Raw genomic sequence first — 19,424 nt, forward strand, 5'->3', positions numbered from 1 at the left:
GAGATGAGAAGGAAGTGGACTTGATTGGAACCGACTGCTAAAAGAATATAAACTGTTCATAAGAAACAGACCCCCTCAAAGAGGATGGGCAGTTGCATGTATGTAAGAAATCACTAAACCTTTACAAAAATACACAATACCGAAGATGAAAGCCCTTATGAATGGTTTGGGGTGAATATTAGAGGAAAGAGGAATGACATTGCTATAGGCATTATATTACAAGCCACCCAACTGGGCAAAGAAAATAGATGAACATTTTGCTATTCAGTTAAATAAGGTGTGCAGGAAACATACCACTGTAATAATGGAGTACATTAACTACCTGACATCACCTGGGAGATGCTTGGGAAACTCTGACAGATGAAATTATTAAAGCCCAGTGAGAAAGAAAAAAAGGAATGCAGGTAAAAATAGGCAAAAAATTAGTAAGAAAACATGTTTCCATTTTAGATGAGTTGAAATTGCCAGGATCAGATGGTTTATATCCCAGAGTTCTAAAAATCTGAAATTCTCGTAAATTTCACCTTAACCATATGTTCGTTAACTCTAAGCAAACAACTTGCACAATCCTCAACAATACAATAATTTAATGAACCTCTGAACCAAGGTTTCTCAAGCTTGGCTACTTTAAGATGTGTGGACTTGTTCCCCAGCATGTAAAGAAATCTTTCAGAGCTCCTGGAGCATCAGGGAAATGCTAGAGTACTGTAAAAGAGTTGATGTAGTTTACCGTATTTTCCGGCGTATAAGACGACCCGGCGTATAAGACGACCCCCTACTTTTAAGAAGTTTTTCAAGGTTTTTTGTCTTATACGCCGAAAAATATGTACATGCCCTGCCCTCCCTGTCCGTTGCAGAGGAGGCGAAGGCCTGACTGGCCCCGCCGGCCCTCCCGCTGCTCCCGTGCTTCTGCCGGCCCCCGAGGCGCAGCGTTTCCCGGGCGGCAGGCAGCACTGGAGGGCAGCCGCCACCCCGCCACGGCCGGCGCCCCTCCTGCTTCCCCCCCAGGCCTTGAACTTCTCCCATTCGGCGCAGGGCGGGGCAGCTCCGCCCGCAGCCTCTTTTTCATGTGCCGCTTCCCTCTCACCATCAGCCGAGGCACGCTCGGCCCGGGCTCCCGGTCCCTCTTCCCAGCCGGCTTCCCGCCCTGCCCCTCATGGAGCTGGATTGGGCGTGCAGCCTCTCGGTGTGGCTGCTTTTCCTGGGCAGCCTGGCGGTGCGGCTCCTGCGCTCGGACCTGTTGCTGAGCCGGCGGCTGCTGCTGCGCGTGGGGCTGCTGGCCGTCCTGCCGTTGCCCCTCAGTGCCACGCTCACGGTGGCTGCCTGCTGGCTCGTCTCAGCCAGCACCACCTGGCGGAAGCGCAGCATCGGACGGGAGCAGGACTTCCCTGCCAGCTCCCGTCCGACGCTCTTCCCTCTTGAGGCAGCATCCCCGAGGACTCCTTAGGAGCCGGGGAGCGATGCTGCCTCAAGAGGGAAGAGCGTCGGACGGGAGCCGGCTCTTCCCTCTTGAGGAAGCAGGGGGAGGATGAGAGAGGGGAAAAAGTAGAAGCGGCCGGTCCATCTATCGTGCTAGAAAAAAGCGAAACAGCGGCGAAGCCCCGGTCAAACCAAACTTAGATCCTGCCCTTTTGCCAGCGCACGATGAAACTGTGCAAACTCCAGGCACAACTCATCCCTCGCCAACGGGGGAGTGGTAAGGATTGGCCAGCGCAGCGCCTGAGGTATTTTGCCAGCGGGGAAGGCACTAACTCGAGAGCCAGGCGACGCTCCCTGCAAATTTTTTTTAGAAAACCTCGGTATTGGCTCTGTCCTTAAAGAAAGCAAACAAACGCACTCCAGATCAGAGGGGGCTATTTCGCCAGGAGCTGCAAGAAACTGCCCCCCTTCCCACCCGCTTCCTGCACCTTCACTCCTCCAGAGCAGTCCCACAGGTGGCAAGGCCAGGGACTTCCAACGCGTCCCCCAAAGGGAAGCCTGAGAAAGCAGCGAACAGATTACTCTACCCTCCTCCAAGCACCCTCCTCCAAGCAGCCGCATCCCACCTCCGTCCGACGGGCCCGCTGGAAAGGAACGCGCCTTATGAAAGCGTGCAGGATTTCCCTGCCGGCTCCCGTCCGATGCTGTTCCCTCTTGAGGCAGCATCCCCGAGGACTCCTTAGGAGCCGGGGAGCGATGCTGCCTCAAGAGGGAAGAGTGTCGGGCGGGAGCCGGCAGGGCAGTCCTGCACACGCGTGCACTCCCCAGCTGCTAAGGAGCAGCTGGGGAGTGCGCGCGTGCGCAGGACTGCCCTCCCGGCTCCTGCCAGACGCCACCCACTGATTTTCCGGCGTATAAGACAACTGGGTGTATAAGACGACCCCCCAACTTTTGAGGTGATTTTCATGGGTTAAAAAGTCGTCTTATACGCCGGAAAATACGGTAAATGTGCAAAAAGGGGAAATCCATTCATGTCTTTCTAGAAAGGTTTAATTTAATTTAATTTTAATTTTAATTCCATTTATATCCCGCCCTTCTCTGAAGACTCAGGGCGGCTTACAAGCTTAGCAGTAGCCTTCATTCTATGTATATGCCTGCTTATTAGGGCTTTCACACCCCTCCCAAGCGGCATTATTACAAAGTCAGCTTAATTGCCCCCAACAATCTGGGTCCTCATTTTACCTACCTCGGAAGGATGGAAGGCTGAGTCAACCTTGAGCCTGGTGGGATGCGAACCTGCACTAATTGCAGGCAGCTGATGTTACTTAAGGAGGCATTAGCCCACTGCTCCACCAAGGCATCTCTTCCTGCCCACCATTAATGGGCTGAAGAAACTCTGAGAATAAATGAATACATATCTTAGACTTCAAAGTATTTTTGGAAAAAAAATTAAGCAATGATAAAAAAGATTCCATTGCAGGAGAAGCTAATGAGAAAAAGAATTCACATTTAGTAGGAATTCCTAAAAAGAACATCTTAAAAGCATAACAAGGAAAACAAACATAACAAGGGAAACAAAACAGGAAAGGTGAATAAAAAAATGTCTATGGAAATTCTCAGTCATCCAGGTCATGGTTGTCCCAAAGGTGCTTTTTCTTCTTCAAAAAAAAAAAAACAACAACAAGAAGAAAGTCCAGTTGCCTCCTGAAAAAGCCCCAACAGTCTGCACCTGTCTTCAACAGTGAAAGAACACAGGGCAGAAAACATCCTGCAGCCAAGAAAGCTCCACACACATTTGCCCTACTCAGGTGATCCTGAGTGTTGTGTATTGGGTTCTTTGCTTGAATGAAGAGATGAGGCGAGTGAGTTCAGGCAGGAACTTGAACTGAGAAAACAGGGCTGCGATGCAGCTATTTATTGGCCACCACCTCTAGGTGGTGGCCAATAGGTTTAAAGCAACCTATTGCCTCCCTAGAAGCAGCCAATGGCAGCTCCGAAGACGGGTTGTCTGAGGAGCTGGGAGTTGTTAGCCAGCTACTTGCTTAAGCAACCTTCCTGCATTCAAAACCCACATGGTACACTCAGTAAAACAAGGCCCAATACATTACACTGAGGATAAACCTCCAAATGACCTCAATGACTCTCTAAAAGAAGTGGCCAGCTGTCTGCAAGGAATATAAACACTTCCATTCCACACCATCCAGTCAGAGCTGAAGAAACTTCTTGGATGAGAAGTGAAATGTCTTCATAGAAAAACAAGAAAGTCCAGTTGCCTCCTGAAAAAGTATCTTTGGGATAGAGTTAGAGAACATATGGTTAAGGTGAAATTCAGGAGAATTTAAGATTTTTCAGAACTCTGGAATATAAACCATCTGATCCTGGCAATTTCAACTCATCTAAAGTGGAAAAGGGTTTTCTTACTTATTTTTACCTGCATTCCTTTTTTTCTTTCTCACTGGGCTTTAATAATTTCATTTCTCAGAGTTCCCAAGCATCTCCCAGGTGATGTCAGGTAATTAATATACCCCATTATTACAGTGGTATGTTTCCTGCATACCTTATTTAACTGAATAGCAAAATGTTCATCTATTTTCTTTGCCCAGTTGGGTGGCTTGTAGTATATTCTATAGCAATGTCATTTCTCTTTCCTCTAATATTCACCCCAAACCATTCATAAGGGCTTTCATCCTTGGTATTGCGTATTTTTGTAGCGGTGTAGTGATTTCTTACAAATAGTGGCATTCTTCAGATTTCAGAAAGAAAAAAGTACAGTATTTGTATCGTGGCTACTTAGTAAAGAATAAAGAATAATGGAAAATATGAAATAATTATATAAAATTGCTGTGACTAGAGGCTGGCTTTGGTAGATGCCAAAACCCACCATTTTAGATATCTCTCAAAACTCCTTGTGAACTATCCTACACATTTTGCCTGGTCAAACCCAGAAAAATCAGGAGCCTGTTTTGATGAGCTACAGCCAAAAGTATCAAACTATAGGTGGAAAGCCAGGAACTTGTCAGAACTGTTTGGAAAGAAAGGGAATATGTTCTGATGGTGATTTAGCTTTGGATGTTCAAACCAGACCCACTGTATATGTACAGCTTGATTTCTGCCAGACTGCACTTGATTTTGTAACCAGATAAAGTATTCTGGCAGCACTGACCATTCTTTCAATCTTCAACTTGTTGGCTGTAGCTAAAAACAAAGTAGATTCTCTAAAAGAGTAAATTTGCTGAGAGCCAATCACACAAAATTGACAATCCTGCCAAGACAAAAAATCTGCCTGAATTGTGTCCCATAAATAGCCAGCAGACGAAAGGAGAACTCTACCTCAGAACATGGCCTAATGAAGGGAAAGGACAGAGAAAATCTCACAAAGAAAAGCTAGAGGCAAACTCATAAAGTTTATAAAAGGCAAATGTCTCCTACAAAATAGTCAGGTAGCTCTGCAAAACTTAAATAAAATAATAAACAGAGGCAGATGGGAATTTTAAAAATTTATATTCCAGAACCTCAGCCAGCAATTTTGCTGTGCAGACAACTAATGGACTTACAAAATGGCTTCCATCTAGAGACAGCTACAGTTGAGTCCTGTTTATATTTGGGCAGTCTAAAGTACTCAGTCTGCTCTTGAAAATGAAACCCTTCCTGAGCATCTTTCTGATCTTCCCCATTTCTAGTTCAGTTTGGCCAAAAAGGTACTGGCATTTTAACATACACATGTAATATTCCCTAAGCAGACAATTTCTAGGACACCTTAACAATAGGTTCTCTAAGCAAACAACTTGCATAATCCTCAAAATACAATCATTTAATGAACTTCTGGACCAGGGTTTCTCAACCTTGGCAACTTGTGTGGACTTATTCCCAGAATACCCCAGCCAGCATATGAAGATGCTCTTAATGATGTACCATTATGATTTCATTATGGAAGACACTAGCTCTGGCTTAGTTCACTTTCTCATTCAAGTAACATATGAATCTGCCTTGATGTTCCACCCTCTGGATTGCTTTCTTTCCGCCCACAGCCCATTACCATTCAATTTCTTTTCTTTCTCGCCCCTGCAGCAGATCCTGAATCTCTGCCCGGCATTGGTCTTGATACTTGGGGTTTTGAGCAAGATTGTATAGAATCCAGGACAAGCCACTTGCTGTAGTGTCATGGCCTGAAATGAGACAAAATTCACATGGAAACTGCCCACAGCAAGACTACTTGATAGTTATCAAAAGAGATCACATTTGAAGGTTTTTGTTTAAGATAACCATGCCAAGGATTCCAAAGACAATTGTTCTTGTTATACATTTGACAAAATAGACCAGGGCTTTTCAACCTTTTCACCCATTGTACTACTTTTAGGATATGGCAACATCCGAGTACCACCAGTCGCCTAGCAAGGTGTCAAAAAAAAAAAAAAGGAAAAAAGTGATGAAGTACAGGTAGTCCTCGACTTACAACAGTTCGCTTAGTGACTGTTCAAAGTTACCATGGAACTGAAAAAAGTGTCCCCCGAGCCACAGCCGAGCAAGACAACTGCCTGCCCACCCAGTGGCGCTCTTTCTCCTGTTCGAGGTTTTCATTGTTGTGAGCATTTCTGTTGAGGATTGGCATTGGAGGTGGGGTGTGTGTGTGGGGGGGGGTGTTTGGTTTTTATTCCCCCCGTCTGCTGGGTAGTTGCAGCAGGTTTTGGTCACTTCACATCAACCCAGGACACTATGACCATCATAAATATGAATCAGTTGCCAAGCATCTGAATGTAAATCACAAGACCTTGGGAATGCTGCAACATTCCAGCTGATTGGTGGTTCTTCTGGGCTCAGAAGCGCCAGGATCAGCACTGAGCTCCAGCTGGAGCCTGGCGCTGATCCTGGTGCTTTCACTGAGCCCTGACAGCCTTGCAGCTCCAGCCATCTATCACTCAGGCTTGTGCAGTGCTGCCACTGGTTCAGCTCATTCCCCTCCCCCGCTACCACTTTTCTAGGATGGTCGCATACCACCTGCCAGGTGCCAATGTACCACAGGTGGTACCCGTACCACTAGTTGAAAAGCCCTGAAATAGACCACAGCCTACCTCTTGGTAAGCTAGAAAAATTTGGGATAGAGAACATCACCACCAGATGGATTTGTAACTGATTGACAAACCATACTCAACAAGTAGTCTTTAATGGTACAACATCTATATGGAGGGAAGTAAGTGGGGAACCACAAGGTTCCATCTTAGACCCAGTATCTTCAATATCTTCATAAATGATTTAGATAAGGGAATAGAAAGGGAACTCATCAAATCTGCAAATGACACTAAGCTGGAAGCAGTAGCCAAACCACAGAAGACAAGCTCAGGATCCTAAAAGTTTTACATTTAGGCAGGAAAAAACAAAGGTACAAGTAAAGATTAGGTGAAATGTGGCTCAAGAACAGAAACTGTGAGATGGACCTTGGAGTCCTAGTGGACAATCACTTAAATATGAGCCAATAGTGTTCAGCAATAGCCAAATAAGGTAATATAATTCTTGGCTGTATAAACAGAGGCACAGAATCAAAATCACGTGAAGTATTAGTACTACTTTAATCTTAGTAAGACCACACCTGGAATACTGAATTCAATCAGAATAGAACTGGAAGGAACCTTGGAGGTCTTCTAGTTATTTAATTCTAATTCTAATTCTTCTACACCTCTGGGTTCTGCCATGCTCCTGGAGGGGAGGGGGGAAACGCTGTGGGCTATTTCTTTGTTTTCCTCTATCGCTACACTGTAACACTTTTGATGTTTCTGCATAAATGCTCTTTGAAATATCTTCCCCCTTGATGTCAGCTTAAAAGGAGGGAGGAGAAAGGAATGCACCTCTGGTAACTGGTGTATCTCCGCTTTCAGAAGGGAAGGTGCGAAGACTCGACAAAACATTGCTGCAACCCTGGCATTATCAGCTGTTTCTCACAACGGACTTAACACCTGGGGATTGGCCCATTCGAACTGACTGGATGAACTATTGGGGTGGGGTTTGCTTGGGACACTTTTAAATTATTGATCTGAGCAGGAAACCCTCAGATCCTGTCTATTATGCCTGCTATCAGCTTCTCCTAATAAAAGTTCTTTTTGGAAGAAACTGCTTCCATGAGTTCTGCTTTCTTAGGATGAGGTTTTGAAGTGGGCCCTGACATTAGACAGGATCTGCAGTAATATAAAGTAATATAAAGTAATATAAAGCCCTTACTGGGGGACTTGGCAAATCATGTCAGACAATGTAATGAGAGAGAGGAACCTGCTATGGGGGGTGGAGGTGGTAGAGCCTCCTGCAGAGCAGACCTTTGGAAACACTCCAGCTCTGGATCCTCAAGCTCTTCGGAAGAGGAGGTGGTGACAGAATGCCACCATAAGCCTAGGTGGTTGATGGGCATTGGAAGGAAGGACAACTGGGAGAAGAATGCCAGAAAGATGATGCTCAGACAAGGCAGCCATTAGCCAGGCTGGAAGGTGGAGATGGAAAGGTCTCTCCATCTCAGCGACAACAAGGAGGATCGCCAGGGGCACTCCAGCCGATTGGTGGAACAGGCAATCGGCATAATGAAAATGGCCCTTGACTCCATGGAGGAGGAGAAAGCTGAACTGTATTGAGGTACCATCCACCTGGGATCCAGCAGGAGAGCCAACAAAGGGGAAGCTGAACACAAGGTTCCAGACCCATCCAACGGAGCCATTGTAACTGCCATGGTTGCCACTGCTGTAGCCACTCCCTGTCACATGGAAATAACAGACAGAGAAGGGAAATGACACAAATGGAAAACGCACTACCGATCCATCCAGAAGTTCCCTCCATTAGATGTGAAGTTCCGTGGGATTCTTCTTAACCCAGGTGCTAAACTATATGGAGGAGTACAGCCGGGACATCCCAACCGACTGAGGCAGAATTTGCATCATGTAAGCTGTCCTGGATGGCATCACAGTGGACTGGGTTGTAGACCTCCATGATTCTGATGTCCCAGAGTTAATGAATTTCAATCAATTGAAATCAAAATCAGGTGCTGTTTTGAAGACCCTTTGGCCGACCGAAAAGCCCAGGAAAGGATAAACATGGTGAAACAAGGCAGGCGACCAGTGGTGGAATGCACCCAAGAATTCTGAACACTGGCCAGCAAACTGAACTTGCCAGAGGACATCCTACTCAGCCACTTCAAAGATGGATTAAACTATTTTATTTATTTATTTTATTTTAATTCCATTTATATCCCACCCTTCTCCGAAGACTCAGGGCGGCTTACAAGCTTAGCAGTAGCTAAACTATGACTTCTATGATGCCTGCCTCCCTTGGGGAGATCCTCATTGGCTTCAAGAATGATACGTCCTAGCTGAGGAAGCCAAGATCAACCTGGCCAAGAGGCAACGCAGAGGAGGGAGATCATGGATGAAGTTGTAATCGGAGCCAACCCACGAGCCAGCAAAGCAGCAATCAATTGCCAAAAGAAACACCAGGTGTTTCAAGTGTGGAAAAGAAGGGCACCACACTGCCAAATGCCGCTCTTGCACCCTGACTGGAAAATCAGACCAGACCCTGGCTGCAAAACCCAGAAAACCACCAGCAAAGCCAAAGGAGACAGCCATGAAAGGCACGGAGGCCATCAATTTCCTCACCTCATCTCCACAAGGAAAGGGAACTCTGGCCCACACTGGAGGAGCATCCCACTCATCCAATGACAACTCCAAGGATGAACCCCTCGTAAGTGGACCCATTGCATCCCTTACTAGGACAGCAACATTGTTAGCCCCAAACATTCCCAAAGCCATAGAAGTCACAGCATTAATTGACTCTGGTTGCACCTGCTGCCTTATAAGCCCAACGTTAGTGGGGAATCTAGGAATACTGGTGAGGAGGCTGAAGAAACTGATCTCATTCGGTCAATTAGATGGGTCCATAGCAGGGGGGGCAGTTGCCCACCACCCTAGCAATGCTACCACTTCAACTCACCCTGGGAGACCACATAGAGACTATAACATTCGTGGTAACCCCTTGCATGGAATGTCCCATAATCCTGAGCATGGTGTGGCTAGCCAAGTGGAACCCATGGGTGGACTGGAGAATGGCAGAGCTTAGATTCCCAAAAGGGGAATCAGCCAAGGCACCAGCCCAGCCCCCAAGAAGGGGAGTCCCGGCACGAGAAATCTGCAATGGGGGAGAAAAGGAACTACCTGAAATACCAGAGGAGTATAGAGACCTGGCTGAAGTATTCAGCGAGGAAAGGTCCGATGAATTGCTGCCTCATTGGCCCACAGACTTTGTGCTAGAAATCAGACCAGGCACAAAACTTCCTAAGCCTAGATTGTACTCCATGAGCCCACAAGAATTGAAAGAAATGCAAAAATTCATAGACAAAATTTTTGAAAAGGGTTTTATTCAGCCGGCAAAGCCAAAAATGGCTGCCCCTGTATTATTCTGAGAAAAGAACGATGGAACTTCTGCGTGGATTATAGGGCTTTGAATGCAATAAGCAAAAGCAATCTATACCCTCTCCCCCTCATGAAGGACATGTTATCCCACGTTTCAAAAGAGAAGATTTTCACCAAACTGGACCTAAGGGAATCTTACTACCGAATCAGAATTAAGGAAGGGGATGAGTGGAAAACCGCCTTCAATTGCCCCTTGGGGTGTTACCAATTCCGGGTTCTACCTTTTGGGTTCCAGGGAGCTCCCACTGTATTCATGCACCTGATAAATGACGTGCTAAGGGAACACCTGTACAAAGGTGTACTCATTTACCTGGATGACATCCTTATATTCATGGAGACCATGGACAAACATGTCATATTGGTCACAGCAGTCCTAAACAAACTATGGGTAGCTCACCTCTATGCAAACCTTTCTAAGTGTGAGTTTCATAAGGATAAAATAGATTATCTGGGTTACCGCATATCCCCAGAGGGCATAAAAATGGATCCCAAGAAAGTCCAAGCAGTGCTAGAATGGGTGCCGCCCTGCACTACGGAGCAATTACACAGCTTCCTGGGATTCGCCAACTTTTACTGGCAATTCATTCCCTCCTTTGCCAAAATAGCCTTACCAATCACGAATTTACTGAAAACCAGAGGGGAGGGAAAACTCAAGCCAAGCCAGCCGTTAAAATGGACAGTAGAATGCCAAGCTGCATTCGAGAGGCTGAAAAAACTGAAAATACTACCAAAGCTGGGAGTTATTCTACAAATGGCTAGAGGAAAGAACCAAAGATTAGGATTTGATTATGTATTAGCGTTTTTTTTATTCAAAAGTTTTACAATACATTTTATCTTTAGCAAACCAAAAAAGAAAAAAAAAACCTCCCAACCCCCTCCCCCCCACCCTCTTCCCCCTCCCCCACCCTCCCCAACCCCTCCCTCCCTTTCCCCTCCCCCCCCCCGGCTTCCCAGAGCAAAATACAGGGTATAAAAATACAATCATAATCTAACTTACGCAAACAATCCTAAACTATTTAAACTACCGAACTTTAACTCATATAAGAAAACTCCAAACATATATGTATATATCATATCAATAATTATACAAATACAAAATAATACTTTCCAATCTAATACCAAAACACAGGGTATAAAAATACAAACAAACAATCATGATCTAACTTACGCAAACAATCCTAAGCTATTCAAACTATCAAACTTTAACTCATATAGGTAAATTCCATACATACATATATATATCATATCAATGATTATTCAAATACAAAATAATACCTTAAATTCATATTATCCTAATATATTATACAAATTAAAATACCATAGATTACTTCCAAACTTAAATTTTTTTTATATAATCACATCATTCTTATACTCTTATATTCTATTACCTACTCCAATATTGCCCATAGAAGTATTACAAATTAATTTCAATCACACATAAAACAATTTATATCAGTTTTATAAAACTATTCTTCTATCCAACTAGACTTTAACATACTAAAACCAAATTAATACAACCTTTCCTTCTCCTAATATATTATACAACTTAAAATACCATACACTACCTTCCAGGCTTAAAACTTTCCATCCAAATAACAAAGCATAACCTACAGAATATCAATAAACACTACTACAAATCTTCCCAATTAAATTTTCATAATCATCTTCAAACTAAAACAACACAAAATATTATATAATTATTTTATAAGGGTGAAAAATGAATCCCCACATACTTAATCCTTCTAGCATCCTTATTACATTATTATCTCTTGCAATTATGCAACTAAATCCTCAGGTTTGCTTCATTCTTCCAGAAACAGCACACCTCTTCCAATTTCTGGCCTTCTCCCGTGGTGATGAAATTTGACCCACACCTGTAACTTTCACATCTGTCTGCGTTAACCCTTCAACATCTTGTGGATTCTCTCTGGAACGTTGAGGCTCTCTGTCACCTTTTTTCTTTGTAGACTCCAAAGACGATATGGGGACTGCTTTTAAAACATTACTGTAAAAGTCACGTGCCTGAACCACCGTGGTAAGACAATGCCTCGTACCTTCATGAGTCACTACCATACCCTCTGGTATTTGCCATCTAAACTTAATATCACGTCGTCTCAATTCTTGTGTCAAAAAGACAAATTCCTTCCTTTTTCTTAAAATTCTTGCAGGAATCTCTTTTAAAATCAAAACTTTTTGCTCATCCATTACAAAATCAATATTATAGGAGGCCTGGATAACTTCATTTCTAATCTTTCTCTTTGTGAAATAAACCACCACATCTCTGGGTAATTTCCTTTGTCTTGCAATCCACAAATTAACACGGAAGATTTTATCTATATCTTCCATTATTTCATCTGCTGGTCTCTCCAACACCCCTTCCAAAACCTCAGAAACCATTTTCGTCAAATTTTCCTTAGGATTTTCTTTTAGGCCTCTGATTCTCAAAGCAAGCTCCATCTGAAAATACTGTGTTGAAATCAAATCATAATCCATTTCCGCTATCATATTTTCAGTTTCTGTCATTTTGGCTTCCATTCTAGTATCATTTTGAACAAGATCTTCCACTTTTTCATCCAAAATCTCAATACTTTTAGCCAGATTGAACGTTGCAGATGTGATGTCTGCTCTCATTTCTGCTAATTTCTCTGTAAACTTCTCCTCCAACTTTTTCTCCATTATCTCAACAAATTGTTGCATTTGCTTTTCCATAGTTTCTTGGAGCAAACTCTGCAAATCTTTTACTGTAAAAGCTGATACAGATTCAGATGCAGAGGACAATAAAGTTTTCGCCGAAGACTGCTGCCTCAGGGCAGGAACTTTAGAAGATATAGTCGCCATTATCACCCTCTATTGTTAACTACTCACTTTCACATGCAGATTCAGCAAAGTCCATTGAGTTAAAGATCAAAACATCATCTTCACCAAAATCTCCTGCATCGCTCTGCCTGCGTCCTCTTTCTCATAAGCTCTTCCTTGCTAGCAGGGATGGTTGCGAACACCTTGTTCTGCTCCAAAAAACCCGGAGCAGAGACGCCTTGCAGTCCGGAGCATGCCCAGCCTTCGGGGGGGGGGGGCTCAATCCTTCCGCCACCAAAACTCTAAGTTCTGGCGGCCCCGGAGAGCTCTACCCCTACCTGGACGCTCACCCCCTCCTCTTCTCCCGAGGTGGGGGCTTCCAAGCCGCCGAACAGCTGATCGACGCTGTTTTCGGCGGCTCTACGGAGCTGCGAGGCTGACAGCCAAGAAATGGCTGCCTCCGGCGTCGCCTTGCCATCCGGAAGCCCCTATGTATTAGCGTTTTTGAACCCAGACTGCACGCTGGTTGAAAAATTAACATACAGTATGTATGTAAGGAAAAAAGAATTAAGGCACCCCAACACCAAGAAGCCTTTTGCAATTCAGGCAGACACCAGTGATGTAGAAGTGGGGGCTGTACTGTTGCAAGAGAACAAGAAGGGGCATTACAGCCCTGTGCATATTCATTGAAAAAACTCACAGAAACTTAGCAGAGGTGGGCAGTCTCGGAAAAGGAGGTGTACACAGTGCGATGGGCTCTCCTCACATGGTGGCACATTTTGGAGGGGTACAAAATTCACAATCACAAGAACCTGAAAGCACTAAAAACACCCAGGAAACTTACTTCTAAGCAAGCATGGTGGTCACAACACTTCCACTGTTTCAATTTCATACTGAAACACCTGCCAGGGGGGGGGGGAAACTTCCTGGTAGATGCATTATCCAGAATGCCACTATATAATAGCACTCGGGCTAGTGTAACAAAGCCACTCATGCTGGAAACACAACAGGCAACATGAGTAACTACCTGAGCACAAGCTAAACTAATATTGGGGGTGAGTTATTACCCCCCGTAGATAAGGCTCGCAATTTGGGTGTCCTCTTAGATTCACAGCTCTCCTTAGAAGATCATATAGGAGCTGTGACTAGAGGGGCCTTCGCCCAGGTTCGTCTGGTGCACCAGTTGCGACCCTATCTGGACCTGGATGCCTTGCGTACAGTCACTCATGCACTTGTGACCTCTCGTCTAGACTACTGCAATGCTCTTTACATGGGGCTGCCCTTGAGAACCACTCAGAAGCTTCAGCTGGTACAGAATGCAGCTGCACGAGTTCTTTTGGGGGGTCTCCCGATACTCCCATATTACACCTCTGCTCCGTGAGCTGCACTGGCTTCCAGTTGCCTTCCGGGTGAAATTCAAGGTGCTGGTGATGACATACAAAGCCCTACATGGCATGGGTCCGGATTACCTACGGGAGCACCTACTGCCGGCGTCAACTTCCCTCCGTCCTGTACGTTCCCACAGAGAGGGCCTCCTCAGGGTACCACCGGTCAGAGAATGTCGGCTGGTGACCCCCAGGGGGAGAGCATTCTCGGTGGGTGCACCAATCCTTTGGAACCGCTTACTGGCTGAACTCCGGATGGCCCCCGATCTTCGCTCCTTCCGGTGTGATCTAAAAACTTATCTATTCGAACAAGCCGGCCTGGCCTGATGGGTTTGGGTTTTAACATTATTTTAACTAACCTACTACATTGGGCACAATCATTTAACTTTAAATCTTGTATCCTGTATTCTTATTTTTATTGCCCTGTACACCGCCCTGAGTCCTTCGGGGGACGGGCGGTATATAAATCAAATAAATAAATAAATAAACTCCAAAATCCATTAGCGAGCCAGGCAGGAATTGAATTTAGAAAAGCACTAGAAACCAATGAATGGTTCCTAAGCCACAAAAACCTGTGCACTATCACAGATGGTCTACCCTGGGTGGGAGAGAAGTTATACATACCTAAAAGTCATGCAACTTTGCCATGATTCAAAATCTGCAGGCCATTTTGGGTTTGTGAAAACACTACATCTGGTTAAAAGGCAATTCTAATGGCCATCAATAAAGAAGGACATTGAAAGCTATGTAGCTAGCTGCCCAATTAATGCTTCAGCGAAAAGATTACAAGGGAAGTCACCTAGGTTACTACAGCTGATAGCAACCCCCCTGGCACCTTGGAAAGAGACCTCTATGGACTTTATAGTGGAACTACCAGATAGCAACGGAAACACAGTCATTTGGGTCATAACAGACCTATTTTCCAAACAAGTGCATTTTATCCCCTGCTAAAAGATCCCTATAGCAAAAACACTTGTGAAACTGTTTGTTCAACACATATATCCCGTATTGATTACTGTAATGCTCTCTACATGGGGCTGCCCTTGAAGACCACCCGGAGGCTTCAGCTGGTGCAGAATGCAGCTGCACGGGTTGTGATGGGAGCTCCCCGATACTCCCATATTACACCCCTCCTGCGTGAGCTGCATTGGCTACCAGTTGCCCTCCGGGTGAGATTTAAGGTGCTGGTACTTACCTTTAAAGCCCTACATGGCTTAGGTCCGGGATACTTGCAGGACCATCTGCTGCCAGGAACAAATTCCCATAGTCTAGTACGCTCACACAGAGAAGGCCTCCTCAGGGTACCGTCAGCTAGGCAATGTCTGTTGGCGACCCCCAGGGGGAGGGCCTTCTCTGTGGGAGCGCCAGCCCTATGGAATCAGCTCCCCCCTGAGCTTCGGATGGCCCAAAACCTCCAATCCTTTTGCCACGGCCTCAAAACACTCCTGTTCCACCAGGCTGACCTGGACTGACAGGCATTTTAATTAATTTATATTTAGAATTTTTAATTTATTTTTTTAAAATTCTCTAATTTTAATTTATTGCACAGATGTTCTCAATTTTATTTTTATCTTGATTTCTGTACTTATTATATGTTTTTGTTGTTAGCCGCCCTGAGTCCTTCGGTAGATAGGGCGGGATATAAATCCCATCAATAAATAAATAAATAAATATCGATTGCATGGAGCCACACAGCACATTATACAGTATCTGATAGAGGAGTGCAATTCACATCAGAGTTCGGGAAAGAATTCCTGGCTTTATTAGGGACCACACAGGGGCTGTCATCTAGTCAACATCCGCAAGCAAATGGTGGGACTGAACGATCGAATTCAGTACTAGAACAATATTTAAGATGCTTTATTAACTTACTAGCAGAACAACTGAACCAACCTACTTCCATTCGCCAAAGTCACCTACAATAATGCCATTCACTCCAGCATGGGCTACACTCTGTTCCAAGTAGCCACAGGACAAAGTTTTAACCCCAATGCCAGAATTTTCCCCTGCAGAATCTGCCATCCCTTTGTTAAAGGAGAGGATTGCACAATTAAAGAACACCTGGCCAGTTGTCAGGAAAGCCTTAGATGAGGTTAGGGAAGCATATAAAATTCAAGTGGATGAAAAGAGGATCGAGCCAAAACCTTTTACTATAGGGGGAAAGGTTTACCTATCCACCAAATGCCTAAAACCCCTACAACCATCCAAGAAGCTGGTACCCAGATTTGTAGGACCATTTTCCATTGTTAGAATTATAAACCCAGTCACAGTGGAATCCCTCAGGCAAATCCACCCAATTTTTCACTGCAGCCTTTTAAAATGCAAGCAATAGTCACCATTAAGGCTAGCTGTTGCTCCACCCACTTCTCCCATTATGGCAGAAGGAGAACAATATTTCGAAATTAAAGATATCCTAGACTCCAGGAAATACTATGGCTCTACTCAAATGAGTGGGTTCACAAACGCCACATCAAAGCCCCTAAACTGCTTAAGAAATTTCACACTGAATTCCTGAACAAACCAGATTATGTATTTTTCTCTATTTCTCTGCAGGTGAATCTCTCTTTTTTTAAAGAGAGGCAGGATGTCAGAATGCAAATACTAAGGGGGTTCTTTGTAATGTTAATTCTAACTCTAACCTTTCTACACTTCTGGGTTCTGCCATGCTCCTGGAGGGGAGGGGGGAATGCTGCAGGCTATTTCTTTGTTTTCCTCTATCACTACACTGTAACACTTTTGCTGTTTCCACATAAACGCTCTTTGAATTATCTTCCCCCTGGATGTCAACTTGAAAGGAGGGAGGAGAAAGGAATGTGCCTCCGGAAACTGGTTTATCTCACTTTCGGAAGCGAAGGTGCGAAGACCTGACAAAACATCGCTGCAACCCTGAGACAGTTGGTGTTATCATCTCTCTCCTGCAATGGACTTAACACCTGTGGATTGGCCCATTAAAACTGACTGGATGAACTATTGGGGTGGGGTTTGCTTGGGACATTTTTAACCAGTGCTTTTTTTGTAAAAGAAAAAGGTGCCGGAACTCACACATGTCATACAACCTGCCTTGCCTACCCTACAAGGTTCCATCCAAAAAAGGTGCCGGAACTCCGTTCTGAGTGTTCTATGAGAAAAAAAGCCCTGCTTTTAACCTATTGATCTAAGCAGGAAACCCTCAGATCCTGTCTATTATGCCTGCTATCAGCTTCTAATAAAGGTTCCTTTTGGAAGAAACTATGAGTTCTGCTTTCTTAGGATTAGGTTTTGAAGTGGGCCCTGACACCAGCCCCTAGCTCAAGCAGGAGAATCTATACCAGTGATTTTAAACTTTTTAGAGATTAAGTGCCCAAACTGCAACCCAAACCCCACTTATTTATCGTCAGGTGTCGGATGGGCGTGACCCACTGGGTGGGCATGGCCTACTTGGTGAGTGTGACCAGCATGGCAATGGCTTACTGGGTGAGCATGGCCAGCTCAATGTCACTCGTGTCAGGAGCACTTGTGTGGGCCTGGGCAGGACTGGGGCAGATCTGAGGATCTCTGGTGGAGTGGGGTGGGACCAAGGTGAGTGCTGGGGCATGATCCACTAGAGGAGCCTCACTGAGCCTCAGGCCATGCAGGGGGCCCCTGGACAGTGGCACAGACTGCTTGGAGCCCTGGGCAGTGGAGGTCAAGTGCCCAGCCCGACCCTTGAGCTACCATGGCACCAGGACCCGACAGTCCTGTCTACCCTAGCCGGACTTCCCTGAGGGGGTGCCCAAGTGCATTTACCTCCTCCTCAAGGCTACTGCTTCTGTGCTCACTCTCCTTGGCCAGGTTGCTCATGGTGGGTGCAGGAGTGTGTGGGTCAGAGAGAAGCCCACTCCCTCTCCATGCAAGGAGACCTGGCTTTGTAACCAAAGCATCCTCAGCAATAGAATGGGAGACCACCAGGGGATGGCAAAAGGGCAACAGGGCTGCTGGTGGCCAAGTGCTAAGGCAGGACTTCCCTCAGACCCTCCCTCCCTCTTATTCCAATCTCCTTCCTTCCTTCCTTCCTTCCTTCCTTCCTTCCTTCCTTCCTTCCTTCCTTCCTTCCTTCCTTCCTTCCTTCCTTCCTTCCTTCCTTCCTCCCCTTCTTCCTTGACTCCCTCCTTTTCATTCCCATCTCCTTCCTTCTTTCCTTCCCTTTCTTTCTTCCTGTTTGCCTCCCCTCCTTTCTTCCTTCATTCCCTCCCTCTCTCTGTGCCCAGGAAGAGACGAGGGGAGGGAGAGAGGTTGGCAATGCTTTTCTCAAAGAGTGTTTGAAGAGACCTCCGGAGTGTGGATCGGGCTGCTTATGTGCCCCAAAATTGCCACGAGGCCATGGATGTGAGCTCTGGAGGCCTGGAAAATGCTTCTGCTGCCTGGATGTAGGGCTGCAGAGTGATTTTGCTCCCCCCTCTGGCCGATCTTGGCAGCAGAAGCATTTTCCAAGCTTCTGGAGCTCGCATCCATGGCCTCGTGGTGATTTTGGGGTGCAGAAGTGGCCGGATCCGGGCTCCAGAGGCCTGGAAAATGCTCTCTTTAAAACTAAGTTCTTTCTTAAGTGGACCTGTTTTCTTAGATTTTTTTCTTGTTATTTATATGTTGTGTAATGTATTGGCCTTAATTGCTGCAATCAGTTGCACAATGTAGTGACCTTAATTGCTGTATTTAAGTGAATGACTGCTTAACGGTTCTTGTTGCTGCAACCCAGACTGCCTGTCTCCAAGTTGTTAACTATGTTTTGGGCAGGAATGGTTACTTTAAATCTATTGGTTGCTGTCTAGAGGTGAACTGTATATATAGCTGTTCAGCAGCCACTATGGTTGCTTCTGTTGTTACTCAATAAACATGTTTGCTGTTTTACCACTCTGCCTCATCGATGCCTAACTGAACCAAGAACATAACAGTGGTGATGAGGATGGGATGTGCTGCTTAACCAAGAGAGCCTGAAGCCACTAGGGGGTGAGGTCAGCACCAGAGTCTAGCAGGAACTATGTTCCCCCCCTCGGTCTGCCAGCAAGCCATGCTGGAGACCACCACGCCCTAAGGATCCATCCTAGGGTCAGCACAGAAACCAGCAGCATAAGACATCGCAAGCAAGAAGCGACTCTCCATGGCAAAAGTCGGAAAATTGGAGGAATTCGACATGGCGCACCCTGAGAGGTGGAATAGGACTAGGGAAAACATGATAGCAGTATTCCAGTATTTTTGGAACTGCTACAAAGAAAGAGGGGGTCAACTTATTTTCCAAAGCACCAGAGGGCAGGACATGAAACAATAGACGGAAATTAATCAAGGAGAGAAGCAACCTGGAATTAAGGAGAAACTTCCTAACCAGTGAGAACAATTAATCAGTGGTACAGCTTGCCTTCAAAAGTTGTGGGTG

General features: G+C 45.3%; 1 protein-coding gene across 1 annotated transcript in view; it reads right to left on the bottom strand.

Annotated features, from left to right (window-relative positions):
- Nucleotides 1-19,424, bottom strand: part of CYP4F22 (cytochrome P450 family 4 subfamily F member 22) — a gene marked incomplete at its 3' end in the record, with an annotated part of 145,548 nt that overhangs the window by 16,378 nt on the left and 109,746 nt on the right. The window contains exon 8 of the mRNA XM_081317912.1: nt 5,456-5,585. Coding sequence (XP_081174038.1) covers nt 5,456-5,585 — 130 coding nt within the window. The remainder of the gene's footprint in view (nt 1-5,455; nt 5,586-19,424) is intronic.

The sequence above is a fragment of the Vipera berus genome (assembly GCF_964194415.1).
Source record: "Vipera berus genome assembly, chromosome: 2".
NCBI classification, from domain to species: Eukaryota; Metazoa; Chordata; class Lepidosauria; order Squamata; family Viperidae; genus Vipera; species Vipera berus.